This window comes from Thalassophryne amazonica, chromosome 16, assembly GCF_902500255.1.
Source record: "Thalassophryne amazonica chromosome 16, fThaAma1.1, whole genome shotgun sequence".
NCBI classification, from domain to species: domain Eukaryota; kingdom Metazoa; phylum Chordata; class Actinopteri; order Batrachoidiformes; family Batrachoididae; genus Thalassophryne; species Thalassophryne amazonica.
Window position 1 is genome coordinate 78,259,003 of NC_047118.1, and position 22,384 is coordinate 78,281,386.

Below are 22,384 nucleotides of genomic sequence, written 5' to 3' on the forward strand. Positions count from 1 at the left end.
AGAGCTGTTGCACCAAGTGGACTGACATGAATCATGGCTCCAACATGAGAGATGTCAATTGAAACAAAAGAGAGGATTATCAAACTCTTAAGAGGGCAAATCATCACGCAATGTTGCAAAAGATGTTGGTTGTTCAGTCAGCTGTGTCTAAACTCTGGACCAAATACAAACATGGGAAGGTTGTTAAAGGCAAACATACTGGTAGACCAAGGAAGACATCAAAGCGTCAAGACAGAAAACTTAATGCAATATGTCTCAAAAATCGAAAATGCACAACAAAACAAATGAGGAATGAATGGGAGGAAATTGGAGTCAACGTCTGTGACCGAACTGTAAGAAACCACCTAAAGGAAATGGGATTTACATACAGAAAAGCTAAACGAAAGCCATCATTAACACCTAAACAGAAAAAAAGAAGGTTACAATGGGCTAAGGAAAAGCAATCGTGGACTGTGGATGACTGGATGAAAGTCATATTCAGTGATGAATCTCGAATCTGCATTGGGCAAGGTGATGATGCTGGAACTTTTGTTTGGTGCCGTTCCAATGAGATTTATAAAGATGACTGCCTGAAGAGAACATGTAAATATCCACAGTCATTATTGATATGGGGCTGCATGTCAGGTAAAGGCACTGGGGAGATGGCTGTCATTACATCATCAATAAATGCACAAGTTTACATTGATATTTTGGACACTTTTCTTATCCCATCAATTGAAAGGATGTTTGGGGATGATGAAATCATTTTTCAAGATGACAATGCATCTTGCCATAGAGCAAAAGGCTCCAACCTGCAAAGCTGATCTGGCAACAGCAATCAGAGAAAGTTGGAGCCAGATTAATGAAGAGTACTGGTTGTCACTCATTAAGTCCATGCCTCAGAGACTGCAAGCTGTTATAAAAGCCAGAGGTGGTGCAACAAAATACTAGTGATGTGTTATTTTATTTTATTTTTTTATTAAACCCTCCAAATCCTGACTATCCAGGGTTGGGACCAGGAAGCAGAGTTGTAGTCTTACACACCTCTCTGCAGCTTCTCTCCCCCTGCCATCCCCTCATTACCCCATCCCCGTAGAGATGGTGCCTGCTCCCAGACCACCAATAACCAGTAAAAATCTATTTAAACATAAAAATTCAAAAAGAAAAAATAATATAGCACCTTCAACTGCACCACAGACTAAAACAGTTGAATGTGGTTTATTAAACATTAGGTCTCTTTCTTCTAAGTCCCTGTTAGTAAATGATACAATAATTGATCAACATTTTGATTTATTCTGCCTTACAGAAACCTGGTTACAGCAGGATGATTATGTTAGTTTAAATGAGTCAACACCCCCGAGTCACACTAACTGTCAAAATGCTCGAAGCACGGGTCGAGGAGGAGGATTAGCAGCAATCTTCCACTCCAGCTTATTAATTAATCAAAGACCCAGACAGAGCTTTAATTCATTTGAAAGCTTGACTCTTAGTCTTGTCCATCCAAATTGGAAGTCTCAAAAACCAGTTTTATTTATTATCTATCGTCCACCTGGTCGTTACTGTGAGTTTCTTTGTGATTTTTCAGACCTTTTGTCTGACTTAGTGCTTAGCTCAGATTAGATAATTATAGTAGGTGATTTTAACATCCACATAGATGCTGAGAATGACAGCCTCAACACTGCATTTAATCTATTATTAGACTCAGTTGGCTTCGCTCAAAATGTAAATGAGCCCACCCACCACCTTAGCTACACTTTAGATCTTGTTCTGACATATGGCATAGAAATTGAAGACTTAACAGTATTCCCTGAAAACCCCTTTTTGTCTGATCATTTCTTAATAACATTTACATTTACTTTAATGGACTACCCAGCAGTGGGGAATAAGTTTCATTACAGTAGACGTCTTTCTGAAAGCGCTGTAACTAGTTTTAAGGATATGATTTCTTCTTTATGTTCTTCAATGCTATATAGCAGTAGCTACCTAAACTCTGTGAGTGAGATAGATTATCTCGTCAATAGCTTTACGTCCTCATTGAGCACAACTTTGGATGCTGTAGCTCCTCTGAAAAAGAGAGCCTTAAATCAGAAGTGCCTGACTCCGTGGTTTAACCCACAAACTCGCAGCTTAAAGCAGATAACCCGTAAGTTGGAGAGGAAATGGCGTCTCACTAATTTAGAAGATCTTCATTTTGCCTGGAAAAAGAGTCTGTTGCTCTATAAAAAAGCCCTCCGTAAAGCTAGGACATCTTACTATTCATCACTAATTGAAGAAAATAAGAACAACCCCAGATTTCTTTTCAACACTGTAGCCAGTCTGACAAAGAGTCAGAGCTCTATTGAGCCGAGTATTCCTTTAACTTTAACTAATAATGACTTCATGACTTTCTTTGCAAATGAAATTTTAACTAATAGAGAAAAATTATTCATAACCATCCCAAAGACATATCTTTATGTTCGACTGCTTTCAGTAATGCTGGTATTTGGTTAGACTGTTTCTCTCTGATTGTTCTGAGTTACTTTCATTAGTCACTTCCTCCAAACCATCAACATGTCTATTAGACCCCATTCCTACTAGGCTGCTCAAGGAAGCCCTACCATTAATTAATGCTTCGATCTTAAGTATGATCAATCTATCTTTATTAGTTGGCTATGTACCACAGGCTTTTAAGGTGGCAGTAATTAAACCATTACTTAAAAAGCCATCACTTGACCCAGCTATCTTAGATAATTATAGGCCAATCTCCAACCTTCCTTTTCTCTCAAAAAATCTTGAAAGGGTAGTTGTAAAACAGCTAACTGATCATCTGCAGAGGAATGGTCTATTTGAAGAGTTTCAGTCAGGTTTCAGAATTCATCATAGTACAGAAACAGCATTAGTGAAGGTTACAAATGATCTTATGGCCTCAGCCAGTGGACTCATCTCTGTGCTCGTCCTGTTAGACCTCAGTGCAGCTTTTGATACTGTTGACCATAAAATTTTATTACAGAGATTAGAGCATGCCATAGGTATTAAAGGCACTGCGCTGCAGTGGTTTGAATCATATTTATCTAATAGATTACAATTTGTTCATGTAAATGGGGAGTCTTCTTCACGGACTAAGGTTAATTATGGAGTTCCACAAGGTTCTGTGCTAGGACCGATTTTATTCACTTTATACATGCTTCCCTTAGGCAGTATTATTAGAAAGCATTGCTTAACATTGCTACGCAGATGATACCCAGCTTTATCTATCCATGAAGCCAGAGGACATACACCAATTAGTTAAACTGCAGGAATGTCTTTCAGACATAAAGACATGGATGACCTCTAATTTCCTGCTTTTAAATACAGATAAAACTGAAGTTATTGTACTTGGCCCCACAAATCTTAGAAACATGGTGTCTAACCAGATACTTACTCTGGATGGCATTACCTTGACCTCGAGTAATACTGTGAGAAATCTTGGAGTCATTTTTGATCAGGATATGTCCTTCAGTGCGCATATATAAGCAAATATGTAGGACTGCTTTTTTGCATTTGCGCAATATCTCTAAAATTAGAAAGGTCTTGTCTCAGAGTGATGCTGAAAAATTAATTCATGCATTTAATTCCTCTAGGCTGGACTATTGTAATTCATTATTATCAGGTTGTCCTAAAAGTTCCCTGAAAAGCCTTCAGTTACTTCAAAATGCTGCAGCTCGAGTACTGACAGGGACTAGAAGGAGAGAGCATATTTCACCCATATTGGCTTCTCTTCATTGGCTCCCTGTTAATTCCAGAATAGAATTTAAAATTCTTCTTCTTACTTATAAGGTTTTGAATAATCAGGTCCCATCTTATCTTAGGGACCTCATAGTACCATATCACCCCAATAGAGCGCTTCGCTCTCAGACTGCAGGCTTGTAGTTCCTAGGGTTTTTAAGAGTAGAATGGGAGGCAGAGCCTTCAGCTTTCAGGCTCCTCTCCTGTGGAACCAGCTCCCAATTCGGATTAGGGAGACAGACACGCTCTCTACTTTTAAGATTAAGCTTAAAACTTTCCTTTTTGAAAAAGCTTATAGTTTAGGGCTGGATCAGGTGACCCTGAACCATCCCTTAGACTGCTGGGGGGTTTCCCATGATGCACCCAGTGTTTCTTTTTGTTCACCTCTTTTTGCTCTGTATGCACCACTCTGCTTTTAATCATTGGTGATTGATCTCTGCTCTCTTCAACAGCATGTCTTTTTCCTGATTCTCTCCCCTCAGCCCCAACCAGTCCCAGCAGAAGACTTCCCCTCCCTGAGCCTGGTTCTGCTGGAGGTTTCTTCCCGTTAAAAGGGAGTTTTCCTTCCCACTGTTGCCAAGTGCTTGCTCATAGGGGGTCGTTTTGACCGTTGGGTTTTTTCTGTAATTATTGTATGGCTTTTGCCTTACAATATAAAGCGCCTTGGGGCAACTGTTTGTTGTGATTTGGTGCTATATAAATAAAATTGATTTGATTTGTTGGAACGTTCTTTTGTTTTTCATGATTCCATAATTTTTTTCCTCAGAATTGAGTGATTCCATATTTTTTTTCCCTCTGCTTGGTCTAAAAAAGTAACCGTTACTGCCACAATTTTTTTTTTCGTGATTTCTTATAGTGTTTCTTAAAGCTAGAAAGTTGCCATTTGAAATGACTTTAGTTTTGTGTCATGTCTGTGATCTGCTTTTTTTGTACAAAATTAAACAACTGAATGAACATCCTCAGAGGCTGGTGATTCCATAATTTTTGCCAGGGGTTGTACTAGTGTATACTAAAGTATATCTAAAAAAAGAAGAGTAGAGTAGATTATGTAGAGTATGCCTGGTCTTGAGAACCAGGGATGGTAGGTTGAAAAGCTTTTTATCCCATGGGAACTCTCCCTATCCACCTAAGCGGCTCAAGAATATGGACAGCATGTATATAAGTGACATTTACACTTAGCTTTTACATTTACAGGGTGGGCCAATAAAATGTTACTACTTTTTGATCGTACACAAGTTTTTGAAATGAGAACTTATTCGGAAATTTTATTTACAGACTTGTAACAGAAGCATCAAATTAACATTTGATACCAAAGGTTTCCCACTTTGTCTCTTGTTTTCCACACAGTGCAATAACACTATGTAACACAGTTTTTGTTCCTGGCTTCTAAGTGTTATATTTCAACTGCTTATGTTTAAAGTCTATGGAAAAATAACTAAATTCAGCACAAACTTTGATTTTATTTTTTTTAATGTTCTCGAAAGTTCTAAAAGTTTCTTGAAATTTCTAGATAATTCTGGAAACTTCTAGAAAATTCTGGACAGTTCTAGCAGTTAAAGAATATTCTAGAAGACTACTCAGTAGTGAAGGTGAATCGAGAATATTCTTGAAAACAGACGAATTTCAAAATATCATTGTCCTGATCACAGAAGCAAATTTTCTGTGGAATAACAGCTATTTTCTATTTATTTAAGGCATAACAGGTTAGGAAAACACACTGTGTACCCAGGAACACAACAAAAATAAAAATTTGTTACATAGTGTAATTGACATTTTTAATTCAGAAAGTCAGATGATTTCTCTTTCTCTCTCTCTCTTTCAGGGAATAAAACCAGACAGTTTTTTCAAAGTAAATGTCCCTGAGTTGAAGGAGATTATTGAAGGCTGTGTCCGGACCAACAGCAGTGAGAGGTGAGGTCACGACCCAGAACCCGAGTCACCACACCTGTATGATCCATAACCAACAACACCAGTTAGACCACTCCCCACAACTGAAAAGTTCAACATGGAGCTGCATCTGCCACCTACAGGCACAGTTCATATAATCTGAGTTTAATGTGTAATCTGATTGAATTACTTTAAACGTTTAATGTGACTGAGTTTAATGTGTAATAATAAAATAATCTCATCAAATTAAACATTTAACCTGACTGTGATAAATCAAACAGGCAATATGTCCATATTACATTAAACAGCTAATCTGGGTAATCTGATCTGAGTTAAATGTTGAATCTGATTGATTTAGTTTCAACAGATAAGAGTTAAATGTGTATTCTGGTTGAGTTAAATGTGTTGTGAAGGTGTAGGAACACGGACCCACAACAGGGGGCGTTAAATGAACGGACAATGGATAAGCCAAACAGTAACAATTTAATGTTGTGAAGTGCACAACGGAATACAGACAAACACAGTTTTGGTACCACAGACAATTATATGTAGCGTGACGTGTGGGCAGGCTTGAGGATAGGAGACGTCCGTCCCGAACCGAGCCGGATCCCACACGGCCTTCACCGCCAACAGACCTGAAGAACACCGGATCCGCCAAGTCCTGGATCCCCAGGTGGCCACCGTCTCCAGCTGTCAGACCTGGTACTGCTGGCAGAGAACAGAAACAGTATTGATGAGTGTGAGTTCGCACACTCAGTAATCCCACAGTCTGTGTTCTTTTGGGAGGGAGCACCTCCACCTCCAATCACACACTCGTGCAGCTCCTGTCTAACCACTTATCTGGTTGGAGTGTGAAGCGAAGCCATCGCTGATCACACCAAACGCCAATCCCTCAGATAAGGCAACACCACAGGAAAACGGCTGCAAATAAGTTCAGACTATTAAGTCAGGGTTTAGTTCAGCAGAGAAAATTACCTCTCTAGTGGCTGATTTCTCGGCGGGGAGGTGGAGTTGTAGTCCGGCCTTTATGGTGGTGGTGATGAACTGTGGATGAGTGACAGCTGGTGCTGATGATGAGTGACAGCTGTCACTCCCGGTTGCTCCGACGCCCTCTCGTGCTTGAAGCCTGCACTTCAAGCAGGGCGGCATCTGGTGGTGGTGGGCCAGCAATACCTCCTCTTCAGCGGCCCACACAACAAAATGTGATATGTGAATGAGTTATATGGCTATTCTGACCACTTTAATGTGTGATTACACATTACAACTGAGTTAATTTAAACGGCTAATTTGACTGAGTTAAATGTGTAATATGAATCACATTCACCAGATAATCTGATCAAATTAAATGTTTAACCTGACTGTGCCAACCAGACAGTTAATGTTCATGTTTCATTAAACTGCTAATTTGGCTAATCTTATCTAACTATATAATATGATTGAGTTAGTTTAAATAGATAATCTGGTAGAGTTAAATGTGTAATCTGATTGAATTACTTTCAATAGATAATCTGCTTGTGGCAAATCATACAGTTAATTTGTCCAGTTACTTTGAGTTACTTTAAACGGCTAATATGACTGAGTTTAATATGTAATCCGAGTTACTTTAAACGGCTAATCAGTATGAGTTTAATGTGTAATCTAATTGAGTTACTTTAAACGGCGGTCCTTAAATTAGCTGCGGTAAAAGTTGAATCTTTTCCGTGAGAGAGTTGTATTGCTTGTGCAGGTTCACGGTTCAGGACCTGCTGGAACATCGTTTCTTCCAGGAGCACCCTGGCGTGCGTGTGGAGCTGGCTGAGAAGGAGGACAGCACCAAGACGGCGCTGAAGCTGTGGTTGAGGATGGACGGCAACAAGAAGCTCCATGGGAAATACAAAGACAACAACGCCATCGAGTTCCTGTTCGAGCTGTACAAAGACGTTCCAGAGGAGGTGGCCCAGGAGATGGTACCAGCAGCCGCCATTTCACCCAGCGTCTGACCTGCAGGCCAACTGCTGATGGTTGTCACTTCTTTGTTCCCTCTCAGGTCGTGTTGGGTTTCGTGAGTGAAGCTGACTATAAACCGGTTGCCAAGGCGATCAGACACCGCATCACTGCCATAAAGCGGCAGCGGGAGAAGCAACGCTCCCTGATGAGGGTGTTGCCGAACAACAGCGAAGAATTCAAAGAAGAGGCTGACCCCGCCCACCATCTGCCTGATTTAGCAAATCAGAAACTACCATTGGGCACAGATGTGCCCTCTGCTGCCAGAGTGACCAGTCAGGTGTGTTCAAAGCTTTTCCCACATGAATCAAAGTTCGTCTAAATCACGTATGTGAAACAGTTCATCTGACTGTACAAATAAACTGAAGAAATTGAATTTAACTGTGCGATCAGCTCTTTGTGTGTGCTAAAATGCTAACGTCAACATGTAGCAAACACATTAGCATGATAACTAGCTTCTTTGAAAGAAGCCGCTTTCCTCCCAAGTGCAAATATTATTAACCCGGAAAGTATCACGAACCTCATCGCCACCATGTGGCACAGTTATCAAACATAATTAAATGATTGTCATGTGATCGTGATGAATGTTTGAATGTTGTGTACAGCGTTATTCAGGATCGGAAAATATATTTTAAGCGGCTCCATATCAGATGATGTTCAGTATTAAAAGTCTCCGATTGAATCAGAGGACACAAAAACATAACTGAAACTCTTTCACTGAACGTGTTTCATCTTGGCAGGAGATGGCCACGATTTCATCACTTGACTCAGCCCCATCCACAACAACCATGACGCCGCCTGCTGTGTTGGTGGATTTTGGGAACTCTGAAGTGGAATGCGAGGAAGAGGAGGAGCGACTGACCACACAAGCATCAAACTTCTCTGCTGCCTGTCAGGACGCAAACACAATGAATTCTTTTCATTTATTTTAAATCTCTAGCAAAATTCATCACAGGATCTTCATCCTTTTGTTGTCATGGCAGCTGACTGTGAGATTGACAGCTGGTCTGGTGTCCGGGACAGCATCACTAATCCTGCCTTACCTTCCCTTGAAACTCCTTCCTCTCTGAATGGAGTCGAGGCTCCGCCCCTTCCGGTGCTCCGCTTCCCCTCGGTGAGTGGAGGTTGTCGTATCTAAATTAAAAGCAGGTTGATCCCAGGGGTCAAAAGGTCAATTTCCTGTTGGCTGAGTCAGTCTGAAGTCTTCTCACCTTTCATCTAGAGCATCGCCGTGTCCCATAAAGCGGTACGACGGCAGTCCGGATCGTTCAGCGGCTTCTCCTCACCTGTGGACAGGTAACATCAAATGCAGCTCAGGGTTTTGGACCGACGGCTGCAGCAGCTTTGCATTGAAGCGTCTTTGGTTCCTGAACTTCCTGCTTCTCTGCCTGCAGCTACACCTCCGATGTGACCTCAGGTTTGAGTGATGGTACTGATGGCCAATCAGACAGGGGCACCAAGGAAGTGAGCATACGGTCAGCGACCAAACTATTCAGGAGGAGAGCAAGGTCTCGACTGAGAATCACAGGGGTAAAGTCTGTCTGTCTGCCTGTTTGTCTGTGCGTCTCTACCTGCCTGCCTGGGCTGTCCGTCTGTGTGTTTGCCTGTGTTGAGGGTCAGTCACTTTATTGTTTCTGCTCGAGTCAGATTTAGTGCTCTGTTCTGGTGTCAGATCCACCCTGTCACAAAACAGCTTTGGGTCCCGACTAGGGATGGGTATCGAGGACCAGTTCCTTTTGGGTATCGTTATGAAATTATTCGATCCACCGACATCAATAACCTTTTTGTTTAACGATCCCCTTATCGGTCCTTCAGAGTGGCTGTTGTTTTGGGGGATGTTTTTCAGGAAAATGATAATTTCTCTACATTGATTACAGACCCTGCAGTGCTTCAATCTACTGCTTCGTCGATTCATTGTTTTATTTCGCTTTATCTTAATTTTCCCCCACTAAAACCCTAAAGAGCACATGTCTGTGAGTAATATTTACCTTTTTTATGTTAAACTGAGCTGTTAGTCTTCTGAAACAGTTGCTAGATGTATTTTATAACTTAAAAACGGGGCCGATGCTAAAGCGTTAGCATGTCTACTGCATTTTCACTGTTAAAGTTAGCATTAACCAGTTCGCATCTTAGCACGTTTGTGTGCATTTGTTTTCTGTATAAACAATTAATGGCTCAGAGTTTGTCGTAAAAGAGTCAAATGTATTACAAATTGTATTTTTTTTTACTTATTTTTGTTTATATATTAATAATAAGAATAGCAATAACAATAATAGTAATAATAACTCATAATACTAATAATGCTACAATACAATTTTAAAGAAAGAGAGAGAGAGAGAGAGATTTCCTGTGAACACCTAGTGACTCTTACACCTCCACTTCATCCCTGTTTTATTTAATTTAATGACAATTTCTTTCGGTCAAACCATATTTCAGTTTGTTTATTTCTTCAGTAATTTTCCTCTCCAGAACTATCTGCCAAGCTAGAAAACTGCTGCATCCTAGTAAGAGCAGAATACTACTGGAATGAATTTGAATAAGGATAGTTGGGTTTTTCTCACCTAAATGGATGCTGCACTCACTGCAGTTTATTGTCTGGAATAGTCCCAGATTGCATTTCAGAGCTTCTAGAATTCAAACATTTTCATGTGGGTGGTGTCGGGGGAGTAATTTTGGGTTTCACCTTTTTGTTTTTCACCACTTTCATCCCTGAATATGTCAATCGTGAGTCACTTTTGTGCAGATTAAAGTCACTAACTGGGACTCCTGTCTTGTTGGGAGAAAGAAATGAGAATCGTCCCCCGTTCTGTTCACACAGCTCCAAACGCTGTGCAGTTCCCTGACGTGTCAAGTTAGAACGATAGTCCAGTTGGAATGAATAAATTCAAAGTGAAATGCCGTTTAAATCGACACCTCTTTCCAAATGTTATAAATGTAATACAAACAAACTGCAATCGATCAAAACGTTTTTTTCCCTCCCAAAACGAGACGTCCTGCGCTGACGTGCAGCAGCTGGCTGAGCTCAGCTCAGAGGTATGGAGTGACATTCATGCCAAAATGTCTGAAAGGAAACTCTTTTGACAAAAACTACAGATTTTGTTTATTTTTATTTGTCCAGAGATCAAGGATCCAGTGACCAATTTAAAATGTTGTTGACATAGAAAACCTGTAAAGCCTAATTTTAGTACACAGAAAATTCACAAGATGTATCGATAAGGGAATCGATAAGGAATCGGATTGATAAGCGGAATCAATAATGGCATTGATTCAGATCTTATCAATACCCATCCCTAGTCCCGACTATCAAACATGTTGTCTGACTTCCAACCATCTACCTCTGAAAAGGTCCGTCTGTCCTTTTTTTTTCTGTCTGTCTGTCAGGTATCGGACCTGGTGGACAGGGTGGTGGAATGTCAGCTGCAGACTCACAACAGTAAGATGGTGACCTTTAAGTTTGACCTGGATGGAGACAGTCCTGAGGACATTGCGTCTGTGATGGTGAGAAGTGTGTGTGTGTGTGAGAGAGAGAGGAGAGAGCGTTTTTGTGGTGTTTTAATAATCTGAGGTAAAATTGAAGCATTTGGGGTGCGTTCATGTTACATATGTCACAGAAGTATAAAACGAGCCGTGTGAAGCTAAAATGATGTTTAAAGCAGGAGGAGGTCTGTGAAAACAGAATTGTGGGCCATTTGTGTTACAAGTGTTACTTTGTGTTGGGCTACATTTGTCATGTTAAATGTCACTCATTGAGGTACCAAGGTACAAGCAAACACTCAAGGGGGGTAGAGCTTTTTCTGTTGCAGGTCCAAAAATTTGGAATGATTTGCCCTTGCACATTAGGCCTCTTCACTGTCTGTTTTTAAAACCAGTCTTAAAACCCACTTTTATTCACTGGCTTTTAACACAATATGAGACTTGTTCTGTTTTAGTTGTTTTGCTTATTTATTGTTGTTTTTATTGTTGTTGGGGTGCTTTGTTGTTTTTAATGACTGTCATGTACAGCACTTTGTTTCAGTTTTGGCTGATTGAAAGTGCTTTATGAATAAAACTGGGTTCAGCTGAGTCACATTTTACAAGAAAAATGTTAAAAGCAGATTAAAAACTGATTTTGCACAATACGACACCTTTAATAGTGATCTTATTTGTTGAATATTTTCATCTGCCTATTTTGATTTTCAAATCTGCTCCTTGAAATTTAAAATCTGAATTAAAAAGCCTTTTAAATAATTTATGTAAAATAATTAACTTTGAATAAATGTAAAAATTTATGAACTGTTGTTTGTGAACTCTGCTCCTTGTTAATGTTGTACAGTCTAAAAAATGAACCGCTGTCTCAATGAGAAAAAGTGATGTAAGAATTTGCATAGATTTTTTTTAAGTTATTTAAACTTAACTAGAGAAGTCTTGTGACATTAACTCAGTTAAAGTTTTCTTGTCCACTAAGGTCTTGTTTTTTCCCCCTCCTTTTTTTAAGAATGTACTTGGAAGTTTTAATTGATTTTGTTGACTTGTGCTCAGTGCCCCCTGGAATCTGTGGGCCATTAAAACCACGTTAGAGTTGCAAAATGGCACAAATACATGTTCAGTTTACATTAATGATGCAGTAATCTATTCACAGTTTTTGGTGTATTTGTGTGACTGGTTTTGGCAAGGACTCCAATGCAGAGAACCACCACGTGAGGCAGATTGAACTGGTTTTATTGTACAAAAGGCTTTTAAAAAACAGCTAACGGCAGCAGACAAGAGCCATGGGGAAAAAAGTATCACATTAGCCACATGAGTAATCAGTTCACACAGTGACAGACGTACTTAGGGTGAAGCAGCAGAGTAATCCATAAACCAGGCAGAGTTCAGCAACCAGCAAATCCCATATCAACAAAGTCCAAGACCGCAGGTGAAAAACAGTCATTTGGAATAACAGCAAAAAAAAATATGTAACTTGGGAAAAAAAAAAAACAGTGACAAGAAACACTAGAGTGCAGGGCCAACCTCATACAATCTGGTGAGTAGGAGTTGTTCTAACAGCGAGTAGGAGTTGTTCTAACAGCAATTATAAAGGTTGCTAAACAATCCTGGATGTGCAGGAACATGCAAACATGGCATAAAGACTAATAAGGAAGGGTCTAACAAAATTCAGTACTAACTTTCAGCATGGCACCCGTAACAGCGGGTGTTGTGTGTCAACAGCCAAAGACTGTGACCCAGATAATAACAAGGAGCTGCCAACCAGTGCTTGTTGGCTGCCCACTGGTACGCCACAGACAAGTGCAGCAAGGCCACATGGGCCATTTGCCAGGTCAGGTGGCAGCATCATGTATCTGCAGATGCAGAGGAAACCACTGCTTGTTCCTCCTGTATTTGGAAAAGAGGTGGTAGGTAACCGTACACACAATAGAAAAGAGACAATCCAGTGGATGACGCAAGAAGTGCACTGTGCGTGTACTCTAACCAAATTAAGTTATCTGCCCATGACAAGGGCTGTTGAGAAACTCGACAACTCAGAACTGATTGGAGGTCCTGTTATAGCACCTGGTTTGATTGTTAGTCTGAGGGTGATAATCCAAGGTGGTAGATGGTGGCACCAATTACAACTGACAGAATTTGCACGGGAATTGCGTAACAACTGGGGCCCAAGACTGTCAGTGGACAGACCGTGAATGCTAAAGACATGGTTGACCAAAATTTCAGCTGTCTCCATGGCAGAAGGTAATTTAGCCAGTGGCTCAAAGTGGGTTATTTTTTTAATGGTCTATTATAGTCAGACATGCACATAACCAATGCTCGTGGATGCTTAAAAACAAATTATGTGGAGCAGAAATCATGAGGGAAGCATTGAGGAGGAAAGTAATGATGACAGATTGCATGAAAAGTGTTTCCCTCTATGTTTTGTGCGCTGCTCTGCAACAAGCTGTCATTTAGTACAGTTGGTTGTACACTTGAATGAATGAATCCTTGTGGCAGAGCAGAGAGAGACTGAAAAGGTGTAGATTAGGTGGGCCTTGAGGACCGACTTGAGAGCCACCAAAGTAAGGCAACTTGGACATAAATTCCATAGATACATAGGTGGGACAAGGGTGAGGAGGAAATGGAAAAGGCTGGAGGAGACCAACTGAGGGCTTATTAAAGTTCTTGCTCTGAGCATAGATAAAACAGGCATTTACATACTCTTGTGGCCCACCTTGTCTTGAGGCTGGACCACAAGAGTATGTAAGAGCATACAAAGTGAGCCACCGGAATCTTTGCTAAATAAAACTCTGTCCTGGCACCACCAGTATGATGTGAACTTTGAGGAGAACCCCGATTGCAAGACTTGTGAGCGATGGATTTCAGAAACAAACAGCCAGTGTGGTGGCATTTGGCACTTGAACATCCTGGAGGGTCCTTTTCAACTCCTGCTCCATTTCTCACACCATCACTCCAGGATGCATGTGGTAGGCTAAAACACTGGCGCTTCAGAGGCCAAATTATTAGGAGCAAATTGGCTAGAGAGCGCATTGTTTTTTTCAGTGTGGCTATTGGGGCAACAGGTGAGAGTGACATTCTACCTGGTGAAGAACAGTGCTCCTCTTCCTAGCCAGAGTTAACCTATGGGGAGATTTGAGATACTGTTAGTTGTTGTGGTCAGCTCAAACAAAAAAGGGTTGGCTGGCATCTTCCATCTGACCATCCTTCTGTTGACTATGAGCCTGCCTTTTTACCGAGCATCCCGCCGTGTAATAGCCAGCAGCCCCACAACAGATGCAAAGGCCAGTGATGAGACGTCATGAGACATCATCGATTCTCTTCCGGAGACAAATGAGAGTGGCTGATCTGCATGGGCTGCTCTGGAGGAGACTGGTCTGGAGTGGGAAGCTTGGTTTGGCCGGTGTCATGATGACTGGAGAGATGCATCGGCTGGACCTGGGTTGCATTGCCATCGTCCAAGAGAGGAACATAGACTATCCAGCTCATGTTTGTGCAGGTGTGATTGAGGCCAGCAGATGTCGCTGTGCTTCTGATAGGCAATAGTCCTCACTCCCCATGACTGCCAAAGGATACTCTGACCACACAGACTAGAGCCCGGGTTTTACCCGACTGGTCAGAGTGTCTGCCTCTCATGCCGGGGATCTTGAGTTCACGTCACAAGAGGAAGTGAGTGGGAGGAGTCAATCACAACAACACAGAGCAGCCATGAAACAAGCATTGGTCAACTTTGGTGGCAAGCTCCACCAGGTCATTGAGGTTGGAGACAAGATCCAGAGGAACTAAATGGTCTTTTAACTGTTCAGAAAGGCCCTCTACGAATGTGTCCCAGAGGGCTGAGGCAGTCCACTCACTGTTTGCTGAGCACTGTCCAGAGCTGAGGTCTGGAACTTTGTAGAGAGTGTCCTAAACCTTTCTTCAGTGACAGTACACAATGGACCATTTCTTGACTTTGTGCTCCACATTCAAGGGCCATCTTCTTAGCCTGTGTAAAGGAGTCGACTGAGAGGCAGATGTTGGCCTGCCAGTCCCACTCTGCTACAGCCCACTCTCTGGCCAGTCCTGGAAGTTTCTGTTGGGTAACACCTGGGGTGTAATCTGCATGTCATTTGGCAGAGGGAGAGAAAAGACCAGTAGGTTTCCAGTCCCCCTGACACCAATTGAATGTAGGAAGATGAAGCTCTGGATGAGGGGAAAATTGTTGCTTCCTGGGGTGTGGACACTGCCAACAACTGAGGATCCGAACTTGCTGGACACTCAGTAGCTCTAACTGTTTTCTGATTCTCCTGATTCATTTGATGAGTCAGTAAGGACCTTTATAGGTGAATTAATAATTGTTCATGTAGCTACTGAGTTTGTGCCTTAAAGACCTCGCACAATGTTGAGCTTTCTGTGGGGTACATTTGGCAATGACCATAATGCAAAGAACTGCAATGGGAGGCAGGTTGAGCTTGTTTTATTGTCCAAAAGGTAGTTCAAAAACAGGTAACAGGAGCAGACAAGAAGGATGGTTGCAAACAGTGAACTCAATAGTCAAAACCCAGAAATTAAAGTATATGAAAAGTTAACGGAAAATGTCAATAATAGCACAAAAAATAAACAAAATGCCCAATAACACAGAAGAGGAATACTCTGTCAGGACAGCAAAACAGGACTAAAACCGAAACGTGGCCCGTGACACTTATACCAGTGGTGAGCACAGTTCTGCTAATCCGCTAACCACTAATTAGCAAAGCTAACTTTTTGTTAGCAGATTAGCATTTAAGCTAACTTTGAAAACCATCAGCGGACCAATTAGCTTCAGCTTTAGTTCCGCTAACTATCAGTCAGCTAACATTTCTTTTGCTGGTAAAGTGAGTAAAGTTTAACAGTCAAAAATGTTTGTAAACCCTAAAATCGTACATGTTAATTCCTGTCTGTTGTGTGTCTGCAACAGTCTGTTCTGTTGAAGTGAGCTCCCATAACATAAATCAACAGTTAATGTGCCTGCTTTAAAAACAGCGTGTGCATGCAAATCTTTACTTTTTTTAAAGTGAAAAAACACATTGCTGTATTTTGATGTAAAAACAAATCTTACATGGGTTTCCTTTGGTGGAGAAGCTCAATGCGATGGGTGAGGTGTAGATTTTACCGGTCGCGTTGAACGCAACATGGGTAAGCCGTTCCTGTTTTTATAAATATAATGCAGAGAAACTGTGACTGTTAATACTGCGATTTACTTATTTTTATAAAGACGATGACTGTGTTTGGTATTTTATTATTTATTTATGCATTTGTTTTGTGTTTGTGAATGCAGCTCCATTAACGGTTTATAAATATATAATATAGAAATAAATTGTGACTTCTAATACTAAAGGATTATTAACTGACTGTGACCTGATTAACTGCACGGACCTCACTTCGCTTGGTCCGTACTGAGAACACGTCTGTCTGATATTTCCCCGTACAGACTAAGCAAGTGAGGTTAATTTGTTTATTATATGGCTATTACATATATAACCATGCTAACATACAGTATCGCCCGAATGTGAAAGCTGCTGACGGCTCATAGTCAGACCTGTTCGCTTCACCTCCGTGAAGAACTTGCTAACAGGTGGTCCGGTCGTTAGCTGGTAAGCTTTGCATCTGTTTTTCAGATGCTTTTTAGATATTTACGGAGTATGTTCATGTCCGACTTGCTTTTTCTAATCGCGTTTTTGCTTCCTGGTTTGTAAAGAAATATGCATTTTGGACTGATTGTCCAGTCTGATATGGGAAAATATCAGACTGGTAATCAGACAATCAGAGCGCGCTTAGCGTCGCAGCCATATAATATTGCGATTTACTGCTTTTGATAAAGATGATGACAGTGTTTGGGGTTTTATTTTGTTATTTATTTATTTTGGATTTATTATTTTTTGTACGTTCGTTTTGTGTTTATGATTCTAAATTTACCCAGCAGCCCCTGCGGTGCTTAAACTCGAAATTGGCTTATCAGTAGCTGACAGATGTGGCTGCGACCGAATTAATACTAAAACTTAGCGGTTTAGCAGTTTAAAAAAATTACAAAATTTAACTTTCCAGTTAGCAGATCAATGGTTATCAAAGCTAACTTTTCAGTTAGCTGTGCCCACCACTGACTTATACACATTATACATTTTATAAAAATAATAATAATTTGTTATTAGCAGATTGTTTTTTATCATGTTTGTAATGCTCAAGTTAGCATTTATCTCACTGGCACTGTGTGGAAGTTTATTTCAGTTTGTGTTTCTTACACCACCACCTGGAAGTTTAATGGAATTACACCTAAAACATCACACATGATCTTTTACCACCTTTGAAACTGAAACATTGTTCCAAATCCTGAGGCTGAAGCAGATTCAGATTGTTTAATTATAATTGTTTTTGTGTTTTGTATAGCTCCACAGAGATTTCATTCTCCCGTCAGAACGTGAAGGATTCATCTTCCGCATGTATGACATCATCAAGAGGGCAGAGTCCATGATGCAGCAGCTGCAGCCAAACGCAGGAAACAACACTGACAAGCTGCCATACCTGACTGAATCCCAGGTGTGTGTCTGTGTGCGCACATGTGTATGTTTGTAAACACGTACAAATTCATGTGAACTGAAGGTTTGTCATTTTCTCACTGTTTATTCTGACATCTGTTTTTTAGCCAAACATGGCAACACAGAGCCTCAGCAGAACACTGTCCTCCTCCTCACTGCCTGGTAAGAACAGAATGATGGACACACCTACAGACAGATGGACATAGAGAATGACAGAAGCGTGGACAGACAGACAACACAGACAGATTGACAAAAAGATAGACGGACATAAAAAATATAAAGATATTAAACTTATAATATCTCAGAAAGTATAGCAGCACAAATAAAAATGTTAATGACACTAATCAGCAGAAACAAAGCACTAAAAAAGTAGACCAGTCTGGTTCATTTTGGAGAAAGCTGGGGGGACGATGACCTCTGAATGATCAAAAAAAAAAAAAATTTCATCTCAAAAACAGCAACAGCACAAACAAAAATTTTAATGGCACAAATATGCACAAACGTGTCAGGATTCATGGTGAGGAATGAACAGAATGCAGGACACAGAATGCAGACTCACAGAAACTGGAGTTGGAGTAATAAATGGCTTTATCTGGAAAAACTGGCACAGATTCAGTACACGGGTGATCAGTCAAGGTGGCAGAGGTAATAGGTAGACATAAGGCTGAGGCGTGGTCAAAGCAAACTGGGTTCAGTGGCACAGAGTAGCAATGTTGTCAGGACTAAGGCAGAATCAGAGTCAAAAAACAAGCACAGTTCAACAAAGCACAGTGAGTCCAAGTACAAGGGCTGAGGCAAAAAACAGGGTCTAACACAAAGCAAGGTCTTACACGGTTGAGCAAAAGGTGGCTGGAACGCAGACTAGGTCAAACGAACTGGCAGAGGAGTGGAGAAAGTGAAGGCCTTAAATACACAGGTGAGGCAATTAGCTTAACAAGGTGCATGTGTGGATGAAAGTTCCAGAAGGGAGGTGTGGTTGGGTGAATCCAAGAGAAGCGAAAAGATGCAAGAGTGTGAGGGAGTGATTCAGGGTGACTGTGACAAAGATGAAACAGACAAGTGCAAGAGAGTAAGTGAACCTAAGGACAAAACAGAGTCAAAGATGAAACAAGCACGTGCAAGAGTGTAAGTGAACACACGGGGGGGTGGGGAAGAAGAAACAGACAGGTGCAAGGGTGTACGTGAAGGAAATGCAATCGGTGACCAAAATCAGTGACAATAAAGGAAGAAACTAAACATGGCTAAAGTCAAGAAGATAATAAACATAGCAAAGAACCTATAAATTACCATCTGAACTGTAAAACAGAAAACAAAACACAAGACAATCATATAAGCTACGTGAAGAACACAAGAGGACTGAAACAACTAAAGACTACATTATAAGAATCAGGAGACAAACCAGAATGGCTAACACAGTGGAAACAACCATAACTGAATGGAAACAATGATTGAATAAACCACATGACTAAAATATGAAAAACAGAAAATCCAAAAATAAACAGAAAACAAAACCAGAGACTACAGAATATAGAACAGAAAATAAATGATGAACTCAAAATTAAACTAATAACTAGAAAATTGAGCTATGAAAATGGGAAATAAGTGAACCTACCCCACCCCGGGGCTGGATCCTGACAAAACGAAGCACTAACCACTCAGTGTGTTTGCTTGGATTTTTTATGTGGGTGGGGGGTCAGCTTCACTGAGCTGATACTTAGGTCTAGTCTTGGTCTACTCTTGGTGTGGTCTTGGTCTAGTCTTGGTGTGGTTTTGGTCTAGTATTGTCTATCAATGCAGTAGTACTATACAGAATCAGTAGCACCCATGAGTACCAAACTTGCTGTGGTCTAGATGCCACTTGAACAGAGACCTGAAACTGTCATCCTGTCAGACATTGCCGATGATGACCCATCCCCACTGAAGGGCGGAGACTTCTACATTGACTCTGAAGCCACACCTCCTGTCAGGCCGCTAAGGTCCCAGTCCTTCCACACGTCATCTGGTACAGCCACACCTCCATGCACACACACGAACAGTCAGGGTTTGCTGAGCGTAGTACGATGATGATGTCTTGATGTCATGTCTGCTGTGTTTTCTGTCTCCATACTCCTCCCACATAGCTTCTCCCTACTCCCAACAGTTCTCCAACTCAGACTTAGCCCCTCCACTCTCCCACCTCCCTCCTGCTCCACAGTATATCCTCCCATCTCCACCCTACTCTCCTTACAACACCTCTTTTATTTCCCAAAGCTCTGCCTATGGCCCTTATCCGGTGTCCAGCAACTCCAACCTCCTCACCACCTTGCCCACTCCTTCAGCTCCTCCTCCTTCTCCACCCTGGTCCTCCCCTGACCAACCTCTCTTTTCATTGGCTAATGTGCTGTCCTTGGCTATGAGTGTGGCCCAGACCTTTATGCCCCCTCCAGGGACCCAAAACCAAATCTTTCAACCTCACACCCAAACCCTGCCACCATCATTTTCAACTCTCAAGGTCCCGACCATAGCACCTGATTCTCCACGCCAAACCCATAACCTCCACCTCTCAGACCAATCCCCCTCTTCTCCTCCACCTCCATCTACCTCTCAGCTGTTCATCAGCCCCCTGGCCCCTCAAGCAGGCTCCACCCCCGAGTTGCTTGAGGATAGCATTCAACGGACACAGCCAGACCCAAGTCCAGAGGTGAGGATCTGTGAGCAGCAGTATAGTTTCATGCTGATGAAGAGCACTACAGATGCAGTGTTTGCTCTGAAAGTGCTAATAGAAAAGTATAGAGAAGGCCAGAAAGAGTTGCATTGTGTTTTCTGTTATTTCTCTCTGTCCGAGGTGTGGCTCCATCCAGAAGTGGGAGTGGGTGCCTTTTTTTTTGCTATTTTTTGTAATGCTCATGAAATAGACAGGATCTGTGGACAACCCCCCCCCCCCCCCCCCCCCCCCCCCCCAAGCCAGCCTCCCGTCCTGGACACCAGCATGGACTCACAAAATTTCCTGTATATTTGAAATGTCAAGTGTGTCTGTAGCATGGCCCAAGCAGAGGGTCACCCCTTTGAGTCTGGTTTGCTTGCGGGTTCTTCCTCAAATCATTAGAGGGTCTTTTTTCCTTACCATTATTGCCTGTGTGCTTACTTGTGTGAAGCACCTTGAGACAGCTTTGTTGTGATTTGGTGCAATATAAATGAAATAAATTTAATTAAATTGAGTTGAAAATGTGTTTGTGGGTTTAGAGAAAGCTTATGACAGGGAGCCAAAAGAACAGTTTTGGTATTGTATGAGGAAGTCTCTGAGGATGGTGCAGGATACCTATGAGGACAGTGTGACAGCAGTTAGATGCATATTAGGAATGACAGATGCATTCACAGTGGAGGTGGGATTACATCAAGGTTGGGCTCTGAGTCCTTTCCTGTTCGCAATGGTGATGGACAGGTTGACACACAAGATCAGACAGGAGTCTTAATGGACTACGATGTTTGCAGATGACATTGTGGTGTGTAGTGAGTGTGGAGAGCAGGTTGAAAGCAGGTTGAGTCTAGCCTGGAAATCTGGAGATACGCTCTGGAGAGCAGGGGAATGAAAGTCAGTAGGAGCAAGACTGAGTATATGTGTGTGAATGAGAGGGAGCTCCGCGGAATGGTGGAGTGGAGTGGGAGTGGTGAAAGTAGATGAGTTTAAATACTTGGGGTCACCTGTCCAAAGTAGTAGGAGTGGTGAAAGTAGATGAGTTTAAATACTTGGGGTCAACTGTCCAAAGTAGTAGGAGTGGTGAAAGTAGATGAGTTTAAATACTTGGGGTCAACTGTCCAAAGTAATGTAGAGTGTGGTAGAGAGGTGAAGAAAATAAGTCAGCACAGGTACGATGGTTTGGAGACGGGAGAGGCAAAATGGTTTGGACAGGTGCAGAGGAGGGACAGACAGACTGGCAGTTTTTGTTAAGTGCAGTCCTCAGTCTGTTTTAGAATAGGCATCTGTCACAGAAATAAAATCCATTCTTCCTGTCCAGGTGTCCCCTCCTGTCTCTGCAGCTGCTGTCTCTCCCTCAGTGGAAGGTGAGACGATGTCTAGAAATGTTCACAGTAGCTAAATTTGGAGTCTCTTTCACTGGCTAATTGGTTTTAGTCAGTAATTTGACAACAGCGATTCCTTCTGTCTCCTCAGTGACAAAACCGTCAGTTTTCACAGTGGGTCGATTCCAGGTGACACCCACCAAAGAGCCTTCCTCACTTCATCAAACCACACCCACTGCTTATTCCTCTCCTCCCTACCGGGAGAGCCAATCAGAGAGCTCAGAGAGGAGCACAGATGAGCACAATCAATCAGAGCGCAGCACCACCACTGTGTCACTCCCCAGTCACCGGTATTACAATGACAACCTTGGTAGAAGTTTGGGGGAGAAGGAAAAAGAAGAGGAGGGGAAGAGGGCGGATCAGAAGTTGAGGAGCTCGTGGGAGGGGTCAGGGGGCAGTCCGGAGATGACTGGCAGCAGCTTCAGCCAGTCATGGAGCCGTTCAACATCTTTAGTTAGCTCCGACGACTCAGAGGGTGAGAATGACGACATGTGGGAGGAGCTTCAGGAGCTTCGACAAAGGTAATTGGTTATTCAGGTTTGAAGTGGTCACTAGCAGGTCATAGGTTCAATCCCTGATCAGACAGGAAGTAGAAATAGGGATAGTACAGTACTCCGATTCAAGTTTCACTTTATATTGGCTTTGGAGGATTACGTCAAAACTGCTTCACGGATTCTCACCAAAATTGCACCACAGATAAGATATTAGGACGTGGAAGA

General features: G+C 41.8%; 1 protein-coding gene across 1 annotated transcript in view; it reads left to right on the forward strand.

Moving 5' to 3' along the window:
- Window positions 1-22,384, forward strand: part of wnk4b (WNK lysine deficient protein kinase 4b) — a 60,129-nt gene that overhangs the window by 31,152 nt on the left and 6,593 nt on the right. The window contains exons 7-20 of the mRNA XM_034190166.1: window positions 5,546-5,634; window positions 7,337-7,556; window positions 7,637-7,873; window positions 8,334-8,484; window positions 8,577-8,707; window positions 8,816-8,889; window positions 8,988-9,123; window positions 10,975-11,091; window positions 17,458-17,607; window positions 17,714-17,768; window positions 19,498-19,608; window positions 19,727-20,286; window positions 21,602-21,647; window positions 21,757-22,186. Of these exons, the coding sequence (XP_034046057.1) occupies window positions 5,546-5,634; window positions 7,337-7,556; window positions 7,637-7,873; window positions 8,334-8,484; window positions 8,577-8,707; window positions 8,816-8,889; window positions 8,988-9,123; window positions 10,975-11,091; window positions 17,458-17,607; window positions 17,714-17,768; window positions 19,498-19,608; window positions 19,727-20,286; window positions 21,602-21,647; window positions 21,757-22,186 (2,507 nt within the window). The remainder of the gene's footprint in view (window positions 1-5,545; window positions 5,635-7,336; window positions 7,557-7,636; window positions 7,874-8,333; window positions 8,485-8,576; window positions 8,708-8,815; window positions 8,890-8,987; window positions 9,124-10,974; window positions 11,092-17,457; window positions 17,608-17,713; window positions 17,769-19,497; window positions 19,609-19,726; window positions 20,287-21,601; window positions 21,648-21,756; window positions 22,187-22,384) is intronic.